The sequence below is a fragment of the Bos taurus genome, chromosome 19 (assembly GCF_002263795.3).
Source record: "Bos taurus isolate L1 Dominette 01449 registration number 42190680 breed Hereford chromosome 19, ARS-UCD2.0, whole genome shotgun sequence".
Classification (NCBI taxonomy): domain Eukaryota; kingdom Metazoa; phylum Chordata; class Mammalia; order Artiodactyla; family Bovidae; genus Bos; species Bos taurus.
Window position 1 is genome coordinate 44,248,641 of NC_037346.1, and position 13,924 is coordinate 44,262,564.

General features: G+C 35.7%; 1 protein-coding gene across 5 annotated transcripts in view; it reads right to left on the bottom strand.

Moving 5' to 3' along the window:
* The window catches only part of GPATCH8 (G-patch domain containing 8), a 95,036-nt gene that overhangs the window by 59,028 nt on the left and 22,084 nt on the right, over nucleotides 1-13,924 (bottom strand). For 2 of the 5 annotated variants that reach the window (XM_003587454.6, XM_024980918.2), the window contains exons 3-4: nucleotides 8,658-8,675; nucleotides 6,508-6,580 (exon numbers count right to left, since the gene is read on the bottom strand). The exons of 1 other annotated variant lie outside the window; for it this stretch is intronic. Coding sequence is in view for 1 of the 4 variants with exons in the window: in XM_005220960.5 (XP_005221017.1) it covers nucleotides 6,508-6,580 (73 nt within the window). In the remaining 3 variants the exon portion in view is untranslated. Of the gene's footprint in view, nucleotides 1-6,507; nucleotides 6,581-8,657; nucleotides 8,676-13,804; nucleotides 13,840-13,924 lie in introns of all 5 variants that reach the window. 2 more of the 5 variants (XM_024980916.2, XM_005220960.5) reach the window with 2 other exon arrangements.

The window sequence follows — 13,924 nt, forward strand, 5'->3', positions numbered from 1 at the left end:
ATAGATATAATACATTTCATATACAACTTGTAGGACTTTGGGAAAGCTGCTTAAGTATCAACAAAAGCTATGGACATGTTACAACAGAGAAAGCAACTGTTAAGAACCATATAAATTATTTGGTAATCAGGAAAAAATGTATACTTTATATCTTAATTTTTTTTAAAATCAATAAACAGGCAACTATGTTTTAGAAGCTGGTTAGCTGCTGGGTTGATGTGTATTCCATTTAAAATAATGGAAAATAGAAACACACTGTTTTATGTGCCACTAAGAAATTTTAAAAGCTGCCATTGTAACTAATGCCATTAATAAGGTACATCTAATTTTACCTTTATTAAAATATGAAAAAATGTCTTAGGATCAAGGAAATATGGTAGACTATTTCTAATCTTTTATCACAGTGATATAATGAATAACTTCAATCATACATTATTTTTTGCATTTCATGAATAAGTTAAAGATAGAATTGTTGGATCTAAAGGGATACATGCATTTTAATCTTTAAGTAATTCAACTGTTCTCTATAGTGGTTTTATCCGTTTACAGTCTCACTGGCTATAATGTAAGAACCTATTTTCCCCAAATCTGACCAGGCTAGTCTTTTTTAAAGCCTTTTCCAAGCCAACAAGTAAAAAATCATATCTCATAGTTTAATATGCATTATCTCTAATATGAGAAGAAATGAGAATATTTTCATATGCCTAAAGGTCATCTGCAATACTTTTCTGTAAACAGTATTCATAGCCATTTCCCCCTTTCTATTTTGATTACAAGAATTTCACATACCGATAAATACATAAAGAAATCTGTCCTCTGTCTACAATGATATATTACAGATATTTCCCCCAGTTTGTTTAGCTGTTGTTCTTTTACTTTACTATGATGAAATATAGTCAAATTTATCCTTCTTTTAAGGATTTCTGGGTTTGGAGTTGAACTTAAAGTTCTCCTTATTATAAGATTATCTTTAATAATTACCCTACTGTTTATTTTAACAATTTTATTTTTTACATTTAATTATTTGTCCCAACCCCACTGCTTAGTGACTGAGGCTCTTTTAGATGTAACTAAGAGCTCAGAATTACTGAAACAAAAAGCAAAATTAGGGACTTATGACCCTAAAACATACACAGCATTAAAAGCACAGAACTGGGAGTCAAATATCCAGCACATATTCAGTTCAGTTCAGTTCAGTCGCTCAGTCATGTCCGATTCTTTGCAACCCCACTGACTAACACACCAAGCTTCCCTGTCCATCACCAACTCCCGGAGCTGGCTCAAACTCATGTCCACAGAGTTGGTGATGCCATCCAAACAGTAATAGCACATATTAGTATCTTAGCGGAGAAGGCAATGGCACCCCACTCCAGTACTCTTGCCTGGAAAATCCCATGGACAGAGGAGCCTAGTAGGCTGCAGTCCATGGGGTCGCAAAGAGTCAGACACGACTGAGTGACTTCCCTTTCACTTTTCACTTTCATGCATTGGAGAAGGAAATGGCCAACCCACTCCAGTGTTCTTGCCTGGAGAATCCCAAGGACGGAGGAGCCTGGTGGGCTGCAGTCCATGGGGTCGTGAAGAGTCAGACACGACTGAGCAACTTCACTTTCACTTTTCACTTTCCTGCACTGGAGAAGGAAATGGCAACCCACTCCAGTGTTCTTGCCTGGAGAATCCCAGGGACAGCAGAGCCTGGTGGGCTGCCGTCTATGGGGTCGCACAGAGTCGAACACGACTGAAGCGACTTAGCAGCAGCAGCAGCAGTATCTTAGCTGCTGCTGCTACTGCTACTACTGTTACAAATTCTGGGAAATAGAGAGTAGCAAGATAGAGGCTTCTCTGTGATTTTTATGATACTTAGGTTTTTGATGAATACCTAAAGATTAACTCAAATTCAGTTAAAATACTTAAACACACACCATACAATTGAGGTGTTAATAACAATTAGCATTTACATAGTGTTTTACAGTTTGCATAAAGTAACTTCACTTAATTACTTTACCCTCATAATCACTGTGAGAATATAGGCAGAGATTTTAATCCTCATTTATTGCTGAAACAAATAATTCAACTTGTCCCTTTACTTAAAGTAAGTGGCAGAGCCAAATTCAAACCTAAATCCTAAGTTTCCAAATGCTGCTCTCACTGCTTCATACCCTATACCAAGTGCTTCTAAACAAAAATAAAAGAGAATCCCTACTCTCAAGGAACTTAAAGCAATTTGTCAATTAAGTATTCAATTGATCACATACTAAAAAATATAAAACACGGTCCCTGGCCTCAAAAAACCTTCAAAAGTGTAGTGTAAGTTTAAAAAGCAAGACTTAGAGGACTGGAAAATAAACCTGAAGAGCAGGAACAATCTTATTTACTTTGCCCATGACTTACATTATTTACAGCTGGTATAACTAGAATACATTATTATCTCATAGCTGAGCTAATGCTGATTGACTGTCACTGAGTGAACCCTCTAAATATGGAATATGAAATATATCATACCTCTTCATTTGTCTTTGTGACCAAAAAAATCAGCCACATCATCAAACAGCTCTTAGACAATATAACAAAGAAAGTTTAGGAACCACTTCTGGGCTACATCTACTTACCTATTTCATAGCAAAATAAAGATTTTGAGCTACATTCCATTCCATTTCAAAGCTGCCACAAGGTCATAAAACAATTTCAAGAACCAAATCCAATTCAACAGCCACAAAATACAACTATCATTTGCTGTTGTTTATTCCACATTAAACATACCCTCTGCCTGCATTAAAAAAAACACACACAACCATTCATAATATTTCTCATCGCAGGCCTTTCTTTATTGTTGTTTCCTTCAGGTATCTTGCCAACAACCTTTTCTACAAGTCTTTTTTCTAATACTAACAATCACTTATCTGCCGCATATAAATTTTAACTTTTGAATATTTTAATAAACACTGTGATGTGTGCTAAATCGCTTCAGTTGTGTCCAACTGTGCGACCCCATGGACTGAAGCCCTCCAGGCTCCTCTGTCCATGGGATTCTCCAGGCAAGAATACCGGTGTGGGATGCCATTCCCTTCTCTAGGGGATCTTCCCGAAAGGGATCGAACTGGTGTCTCTTATGTCTAACCTCCATTGGCAGGCGGGTTCTTTTACCACTAGCACTACTGCTGCTGCTGCTAAGTCGAGTCAGTCGTGTCCGACTCTGTGCGACCCCATAGATGGCAGCCCACTAGGCTCCGCCGTCCCTGGGATTCTCCAGGCAAGAACACTGCAGTCAGTTGCCATTTCCTTCTCCAATGCATGAAAGTGAAAAGTGAAAGTGAAGTAGTATCCGACTCTTCTCGACCCCATGGACGGCAGCCTACCAGGCTTCTCCGTCCATGGGATTTTCCAGGCAAGAGTACTGGAGGGGGTTGCCATTGCCTTCTCCGAGCACCACTAGGGAAGCCCTAATAAATATTAGGGGAGAACAAAAGGTAAATAAGGGAAATTCAAGTAAAAATTAAACCCACCTAACAAAGTTGAATTTTCTATCGTGCCACAAAGAATTCTGTTTCAGAGTTAGCATGCCCTATTCTCCAACCTATCCAGTGACAAGTTATATACATACACTGCAGCCCCAAAGACTAGCACTCCGTAAAGTCTCACAGGGCTTTCAATAATTTTTAGATGTTAACAAAATCTCGAAATTAATTTAATTAATTTAATAATAAATAAAATAAAATAATAAATAAATTAATCTCGAAATTAAATTCAGTGGATGACTGCATGTTAAAAAATGTTAGAGCCTAAAATCAAACAAAAGCAACTAAAAGTGGACAATAAACAAGTAAATGCAAAGAACTTACAAACCATGAATCTAGAAATTATTTGCAGTGATTAGTCTATGCAGTAGTAAGAAGGCATTATGATTTTCTGCAGAGCAACAGGGCTTTCTTTATTCAGTGGTTATTTGTAGCAAAGGTTTGGTACAATGAAAAAAATTTGTCATGAATTATCTAAATATGTCATAAATGTGGCTATATTCTAGCCAAACTATGTGGGTATTACAGAAAGAGCTATGTAAGAGAAATCAACTCAATGCCTGGACAATGTTGAACGTGACACTAAAAAAATAAAAGAGCCATTTCCAAGACAATTAAAGTGAAAGTGAAGTTGCTCAGTCGTGTCCGACTGTTTGTTACCCCGTGGACTGTAGCCTACCAGGCTCTTCCATCCATGGGATTTTCCAGGCAAGAGTACTAGATTGGGTTGCCATTTCCTTCTCCAGAGGATCTTCCCGACCCAGGGATAGAACCTGGGTCTCCCGCATTGTAGGCAGACGCTTTACGTCTGAGCCACCAGGGAAATCCATTTTGTTGGCAGGAGAATAAGGTCTCATTCTTTTTGAAGGGTAGAGACCATACTAGCCATTCAAGACACATGGGCTTTGAACAACACTGTGAATTTAGTAAACACTACTGAAATGTACACTTAAAAATGGGTAAGATGACAATTTTATGTTATGTGGGCTTTGCCACAATTAAAAAGAAAAAAAGGAAGGGCTTCAAATTTCTATTTTAAATAAATAATGGATTGATGAGTTATTGAGTGCTTATTACATGCCAATCACCACAGAGATGAATGTGAAATATGGATAAAATCTGATTTCTCTTTTCAAGGAGTTCAAAGTTTAAAGACACCCAAATTTGAAAGTATTCTTAAAATGAAACAATAATTTTCCATCACCCAAAAATAGTTAAGCACCCGTTTTCCTGATCTTTTTTTAAATTTTACTTTATTTTTAATTGGAGGATAATCACTCTACAATATTGTGATGGTTTCTGCCATACATCAACATGAATCAGCCATAGGTATATATACGTCCCTCCCCTCCTACACCGCCCTCCTACTTCCCTCCCCATCCCACCTCTTTAGACCATCACAGAGCACTTTTCTAAACTCGCTTGCTACACGTCTCTTTCACTCTTTTTCTCTGCCAGTTTTAGTTGTACTTTGAAGTCTCCGATGCTTACAATGGAAAACTCTGGGATTCAAACAGATTCACTAGTCCCCTACGTAATGTCCCCAAATTCTACTCCCCTCTGTACCTGAACAAAAACAGTAACAATCAACAATGCTCCTGGGAATCTCTGAATAGGAAGAGAGGTTTCAAATAGTAGGGGAAAAGATCAAATAAAATCTTCAGACCTTATTCTGAACTATCACCTCCATTCAACCCAACCCAACATTTAACTGTGCAAACCACTGGGACTAAACCTGCCAAGAAGTCATTTCTACTTTAGTCCTGATGATGCTTTCTCTTTTCTGGTCTCTTAGAAAATCTATGGTCTATGCCATACAAATTGCTCTCAGTTGTTGAGTATTCTTTATACTGTGTACAATGAGTTCTTGCACCACTGGAAAACAAGTTTAGTGGTGATCAAATCTTTCTACCTCCCCCAAAGGATAGGTTAATGCTTAGTAATAAATATTCATTTGAAATATATTTTTGAGCATTTCTCATGTCACAACTGAATAGAATTTGTGGATGTATACTTTAAAAAGCAAAGGCTTTAAAGACTGAAACATCCTGTTTCATGCCCCGTCCTATTGTGGCCCTTAATACAGACATTTGAACTGATTAGACTGCCCACTCACATTATGGAAATTCATTTCCCAAATTCAAAAAATTAGTCAACAGTAGTGCACCTCTCCCCAAATATCCCTTTATACAATGAGACCCTTCATGACCAAATGTAGAAGTGCAATGATTTCCATCATTTCTGAGGTACTGTTCACATCTGCAGAGAACAGCAGCCCTTGAATACGACGGAGCTAATAAGTAAATGGAGTTGGTTGACTGGTTTTCAACTAGTAAGAACTCAGAAGCAGAAATGTTAGCAGTGTTTGTTATCCAAATGATTAGTACAGTTAAAAGAAAAAATTACATACAATGTAAACTGTAAACCACACATTTCCCAGAGACTGACCTGAACTTAAGAAATGGCCTCTCAGAGAACCCTAGGAAATCTCTGTTTCAATTTTATGTTTCATATAGGTTAATTATTCTACTATTGCATGGATTCTGATTAGAGACAAAGAACAAGGGCAATCACCAGCTTCAGGAAGAATTCAGGAGGGCAAAAATTAAACTCTGCTGTTGAAATTAATTCTCTTAAAAATACAGCAGCCATAATACATCACTAAGTGATACAAAGACAGTACATTCTGATACTACGTATTTCATTTACTTTACCCAACCATCACTTCCACCAAAAGAAATTTAAAACAGACTGAGCCATACACAGTATGTTTCCTGAAAGTATTCACGACACAGCAGCTTACTCTTGCAAATTATTAGCTTAACAGTGATTTCAAATACAGTTATAGGAAAAACAGACTACTCTAGGGGATAAAAGGCAGTGGGAGAAAGCCCAAAAACTTTTTCAAAAAGACAAAAAATATATTCAGGCATAAGATCTGCATCAGAAACATTTTTTCTTTCTTTTTTCTTGGTATATTTAAAAAACTTACCCTGAAGAGATTTTCCCAATCCCTGGCCCAGCTTCCACCCATGTTTCTGGAGTAAGCGATGTCCAATATTATCCTGACAGACAGAACAGAGAGACAAACCAAAAATATTCCAATAATATATTCTTCCCTTCCTAGTGATATTTAACAGGTGATGAACAAGAGATAATTCTACATATATGCATGCAAAAAAGGTGCTAATAGGGGAAATGTGCCCAATAAAGGGGGCATTAATGTAAAAAGAAATACTGGCTAGTATTTTATACAGGAAGAACAAAGAGGGAAAGGGTCCTTTCTGATGGTGTGTTGGGCAATTTTTATACACAACACTTTTAAAAAGAGAAAAAAGGGAAGGGGAAAGGGGGAAGAATACACTTATGAAGTTTAAAACTAACATTAAAAAGCATAAAATCAAAGTACTTATACAATCATATCCACCACCTAGACAGCACCACTTTAAGAGCTTTTTTTTTTTAATAAAGAAAATCTACATTGTATTTAGTTATTTTGCTTATGTGTCAGGCTTTCATGATACAAAGTAAGTTGTAAGTGTAAGACTGCCCCACCACTAGAAATGAAAACACAATCAGAGCAAAATCCAGGCTAGACTTGATTGGTTTTTTAATACATATATATAAAATATAAATATTTAACTAGCATGCAGCCAATATTAAACTGAAAAAACAGTGAGGTTAGTAAAACGAGAAATTAAATTGATTAAACAGAAAAATAAAATGAGCTCAAGCACAGACTGAGTGATGCATTTCAACATGTAATCTAACAAAAATGCTAAAATGTTAGAATGATACAGGCCTAGCAATAAGTTAACAGTAAAGAACCATTAGTGCATGTAGGGGAAAAAAACCAATATACATAATGTCTCATCTTCCTAGGAGCACAGTGGAAAAGATCATTCAATGTAAATCACATGTAAAGACACTAGAAACAACAATTAAATGTCAGCTTTTGCGTAAGGTTTCAAGATCTTAGAAACCTCTGCAGACCTTTGTCCAATTCTTTGCTTTTTACAAATACGGAGAGAACACTAAAATAATCATTTAGCTGTATCTGATAAAATGATGTTACTTATCAAAAGGAAAACATTTAAAAATTGTAAACAGAAAGTGTTCTGTATGCATTAAAATGTAATTTATAATATTAATTGGGTATCACCACTTGAAAATAATCTTGTATTTCCTAAAATCAAATTATGAAGTCAACTAAACCATAAATCTCTGAATTAAAAACAGACATATTAAATTGATTTTTATCTTCCAGCTACATATTCAATGGTAAAATGCTCTGGAATTATAGGAAAAAATATGTTACTATTATATTCTCTGATAGTAAGTTATAAGAAGAAGATTAGGTCTCTTTAATGCTCTGTTTAAAAAAAAAAAGGTCAACTTCCTTCTATGAGTATTATGACAGGATGCCAACTAGAAAACTGGACTGAGCAGCTTATTACTTTATTGATTAGAGGAACAAAGATCAGGATACTTGAAAAAATGGGCAAATGATAATGAAAATGTTTCTATAACAAAACATGCAATTACTTTAAACATACATATACACAGTCATTACTGTACACAAAAGGTCACTAGAGATTATTTTTTGCTAGAAATTGAGAGAATGAGAAAATACTATGGTTATATGTAATCCCAGTACTGAATGCCTATATATAAATAACCTTATTGTAAAAAAAAAAAAAAAAAAAACTTTTGTAAGTCTTAACACAACTAATTTTAGCAGAAAATGAAGATAAAGAGAGAGGCCTTTATAGTACTACTGTGGAAATACACTTACCTGCACATAAAATCCTTGTTTTATATCATAATTCCTACAACTAAATTAACTACAGAAAGGACAAGGATAGCAGAATGACTCTAAGATAATGTAGCTGAATAAAGTATTGTTTAATCTCTTAATAGGCTAATTTTATAACTAGGCACAGATTTAGGGTATTAAAACCATGCTGACAAAAATTGTTGTCCCTTTTTTTAAATTAAGAAAACTCTATCTTTTGGCTAAGTGGAGATGAGACATTATGCTGACCGTGTTATATTATGAATGCACTAAAATAAACAGACAGATGAAGCAGTATGCTATTTCCAAAAGCAGTGCAAGTGGAGTGAAAGCATTTCCATACGAACCTGGCTTTAAAAACTGGGCTGTCAAAAGAACAGTTAAATGTAACACAAAGTAAGAAACTGTCCAATCACTAATGGTCGTTTTTTTTTTTTTGTCTTGTTTTCAATTCACTGCTTGCAATTAATGTATTTATTAAAGAAGAGTGAAAGCATAAGTAAATTCACGAGTCAAGACCAGCTGAGAGATTCAAGAGCAGCGTGTTGTGACTGACAACAGTGAAAGGAAAAGCAAATGTTAAAGGGAGAGGGAGAAAAAAGAAAAATTTAGGGTTATACACATTAGCATCACTTTTACAAAACCACTCAAGATGGCTGTCACCTTCTCAAAAAAAGCTATTGATACAAAATGGCAGTGGTACTTCTCTTCTAAATCTTTAAACGAAAACTGTTCTTTAATTAAATCTACTTCCCTGGTGGCCCAGACAGTAAAGCATCTGCCTACAATGCGGGAGGCCCGGGTTTAATCCCTGGGTTGGGAAGATCTCCTGGAGAAGGAAATGGCAACTCACTCCAGTATTCTTGCCTGGAAAATCCCATGGACGGAGGAACCTGGTAGGCTGTAGTCCATGGGGTCACAGAGAGTCGGACACGACTGAGTGACTTCATTTTCTTTCACTTTCCCCAAGTATAAACAGGGAATGAAATGTCAGGGGTTATGTATTAATATTATTAATATGCCACTCTATGACCTTGCAATTATAACAAAAAGCAACAATAATAATAGGCATATCTCCCAGAAAGTCTTCTACTCACCAACCTCTGAGATTAAGTGAATGACTATTACGGAAAATCTGAGCCTTTCCTATCATTTCAGACTATCTGTTTTTGGAGAAAAAATGGCAGTTCTGCAACTCTGCAGAAAGGACTAGTATTCACTATGGTCCCTCTTCCTACCAAAAGAAAAAAGTTTTATAAAGACTAGTGAAAAATCCAGTAGGCTTAAGGATGATGGGTAACACAAGAAAGGCACGTCAAAATATCTCATAACAAAGTATTAATAGAACAAAGCAGACTTGTCTAATCTGAAGTGATCAAACTGTTCACTGAATTTCACTGTGAAAGAGCAAGGAATTCAGTGGCCAACTGGTGATAATCATTACTCTCTCTGGTTAGGGTGTCAATCATTTCTATGAATGTCATTTATAACAGTAAACTGCAGCAATCTGTGGCCTCAACTGGTAATCTAGACATAACAAGGGCAATGAGCACTATTTAACTCCTGAAATAACAGTTTATTATTTTGGTTACTACAAAAGTGACTAAAAAAACTTGATTTTTTATTTTTAAGCAAAATAAATAATTTGAAGTTTAGTTATAATCTTACAGAACTGAAAATAACTTTTTTTAACACAGCCTGGTTTGTGACTGACAAGGGGGCATGTATAGTGATAGGCTGTTTATAATTTAACTACACATGGAAAAAATGCAGGGAAATACTAATTTTAAACAATTAATAAAGCAACTAACTTTGCCCAAGGGAGGTAGGCAAAAGGGTGGTTTTCCAGATCATTCATAAAGAATTCCCACAAACTATTTGTTGTTGTTTGGCCGTCCCACACAGCCTGTGGGGTGTCAGTACCCTGATGAGGGATTGAACCTGGGTTCTTGGCAGTTAAAAGTGCAGAGGTCCTAACCACTGGACTGCCAGGGAATTCCTCCCATGACCTATTCATTACTCTCTGTCCTTAAGACTCCAAAAATGGTGGCAATGTGGCATTTTATTTGGTTAGGAATGAAGTTCTTAATTCTAGTTAAACTATGAAGCTGAGCTAAAAACTCAAAACTTTTTTCATCTAGATTACCTAAATTGGCCTTTATGGTTTTTCTGTTTCTAAACTCAAATGTAAATTAAAGTGCTATATTTTAATCCTCTGTACTAAATGTGCAAGAAAGGAGGATATAATTTTTAAATGGGAACATCAATAATAGCAAGAAATGTGTATTAGAAACAACTACCAATATGCTAAAAACACAATACCAGCCAAAACACAAACACAAAAAACCATCTCATTATTGTTTCAGCCATTCCTCAACAATTTTATTAATTAAATACCAAGTAGAAAACTTTCCCAGGAACTTCTCTCTGCTCCCTGAAGCTGTATACCATCAAAGAAACAATAACCATTTGGGAAACAGCCCCACCAATCTGTATAACGGGAGTCTGCCAAACCCCACCAATCTGTATAATAGGAGTCTGCCAAAATATAGACTAAAATTCACTTCATTGTGTGGGGCTGATTTCTAAGTTTTTTAATAATAGGAAATAGAATACCAAGTCTCAAGAGAAAACTATACTACAATTATGGCAGTGACTAGATGAATACTAATTCCACACTGAATTTTCTTTTAGTTGACAGCCACATTCAATTTACACCATTTAGCTCATTTTCAACAGTGACAAAAATGGCAAATCTCTTGAGTGGATTGTAAGCTTTGCTGATTGTGTATTAAAGACTCTATAAGCAAAAACCAAGTGCTACTAGGTGAACCCATGCAAACAACAAGTTGTAAAAATTCCCCAACAAAAAAATCTATAGCTCACTACAGATGACACAATGAAGACTAGAGAGAAAAGCCATATAGTAATGCTACACCATTCAGCTCCAAGAAGCACATTATTTATAGTGCAGTCCACATATGGTCACTGCTAAATATCAAATCAGCAGTCTTATAGAGTTACAGTTTGGAACTAGTGGAGTCCACAGATCTAAACAGATATGCAACATGACAAAACCCACTTATACATACACTTCTAAATCCTTAGATATGCAAAGTAAACATCAGCAACTGGAATTTGAAAACTTAATTTTTTTAAACCTGCTCAGTCAACCTGACAACTATAAAGACAGAATTTTAATCAGTCAGGTAGAACAAAGACCAAGTACTGGATGACGGGCAGTTTCACTTCCAACTGCAACAATGACAACATATTTTAAGTCTATGGCGCAGGGATTTGCCTTTTGTACAGCTTATAATCACTCTCCCATCTGATTTCTCATCTTCTTTCTATGGTAAAGACCACAACAAACCGTATACCTTAAGTCAGATCAACCAATTTTTGGATCTATGGTGGAATCCTAGACTAGGTTATGGTTTTAAGATTTTGGTTTTTAAACGCTTTATTTTTCAGTATAAAGTGGAGATCATAATCATAGGTGGGACCTAAAAATCTCATAAAGTAGCTACATTAAAACATAAATTTTAAAAAGTTTTTTGTAATAAGAGCAAAATGTTAATACTTCCCACCTTCTCCTTAATTCAGATAAACAAGTTATCTGGCAATTCTTTAATAATTTTCTTGGAACATTGTTTTATTATTGACCAGAAACTTCACTGAAAGATATCTGGTTGGTTGAAATAAACCAGGGAAAATAAAAATTTATACCAAAGATAATGAACTATTTCATTAATGCTGGATTTTGATGTATTTTCAACATTTCCAGATTGAAACTGAAATACCTGTATCATCTCAGGAACAAATCTAAGCTTCAGGAGTTTATCAAAATCATAATGTATTATTATATCTTTGTATCTCATTTCCTATCTTGCTGGTTTGCAACACATTTACCCTATTACAAAACAAAAAGACCTTAATCCTATACTCACAATAACCCCTTACACGGGCATATTCTTGGCACAAACCTGTGCAGAGACTTCCTCGGTTACCAGCTGCTGCAGATTACCTTCGTTTAAAAAAAAAAAAATGACTAGACCTTTAGCTCCTGCAATGATCTGTAGACTCCCAAAGCTGCATATTTCCAGCCACTTTTGAGTTGCATGCTGTAGCAAAACAGTCAGCACCTCTCAATAGATATTGCTGCAGAGAAAGATTTTAATTCAGCAGAGACTCTTTCTGTGTGTTAGAAGCAACCTCTATTTCCCCCTAAGAAGAAGATAGCTCAATAGTGCTCAACAAGATAGCCAGCCAGCCAGACATGTAACTAATATACACTTACTTGGTGGGCATTTCTAAGGTGACAGGGCTCTTGGAGGTTACTACACTATCTATTTTTATGCCAATCATTTTAGGACTTTCTTTTAAAACTTTAAATTTACCCCCAAATGATTGGGGAACAGAAATAAAATCCTTCTCTTTTTGCCCCACTTCTATCTAACACCATGTTGGCTATGAAGCACCTTACTACCTAAACTACTACATCACAAATAATCCATGTTTTAATGTGTTTCAGGAGTAGATTTTCATTAGAAGTACAATTTACTACTATACATCTCTGAACATATATTTATTCATAAAAAATTAAACATCCAGTCCAAGGATACTTGCTATTTCTAGTGGAGAAGATAATACTATTTAATAAATAAGGCATATATCAATTCCACTCCTACTCACTGAGATTACTCAGTCAGACTGCCTTATGATAGTGTTCTTTCTATGACATATGCTGGGAAAATTCCTGGACATTGTGAGAGGAAAAAGAGCACTAGTCCCACATGCCGAAGGAATGAACTTTCCAAAAACCTTTAAATGCAGTCCTAAAAGAAGGCTTTTAAAATGTTAAAAATCATTTAATTTCATGCTTTTACTAAAACTTTCTTGAGTAAAGTAATAATGAATACTAGGCCGCAAATTTAGTCCAGCTAAATTTCCTGCTACTGTTGAGTCAGAGTACCCACTGAATTATAGCTTGTATAATATTATTCAACTTTGTACCTTGCAGAATATGGCACCTGGGCCTTTCTTTTGACAGCTATCTATTCTTAAACTTTGACCCAAAGAAACATTTAAATGATATGGAAAAGTTATTTTCCAAGTATAAAATACTGACCTAGCTAGCCCATAGATTTCACTGTAAAACTCCACCTTGTGATAATTCCCAAGACGATAGTAAAATAAGACAAAAACTTCAAATATTTTTTAACTCATCAAAGTGGGCCTGGCATTTCATCCTTAAGTCAAAACACAAGACTGGGCTTTCAGCACAACATCAGATGTGAATTCTCCCTCTGCAGCATTATCACATGCGTCATCAATTACTGCCATGCCTAAGTCTAGCATCATGCCAGCACATTAAGACAGAAGGTACTATATGCAGTGTTCACTGGACCAGAAGAACAGAAATAAGAAGGGGAGGTGGGGAGAAAGAAACCCTAGAGAAGAAATTAAAAAAGGCAGACCGTGCAATACAAACCAGATCATGGCTGCTTAGCTAATATGGGCCAACTGCTGTGGAAGAAAAATGTCGAACACCCCAAGTTGTGTAAATTTCTGTAAACATCTAAACACACACACAAACACACACAACACCAAC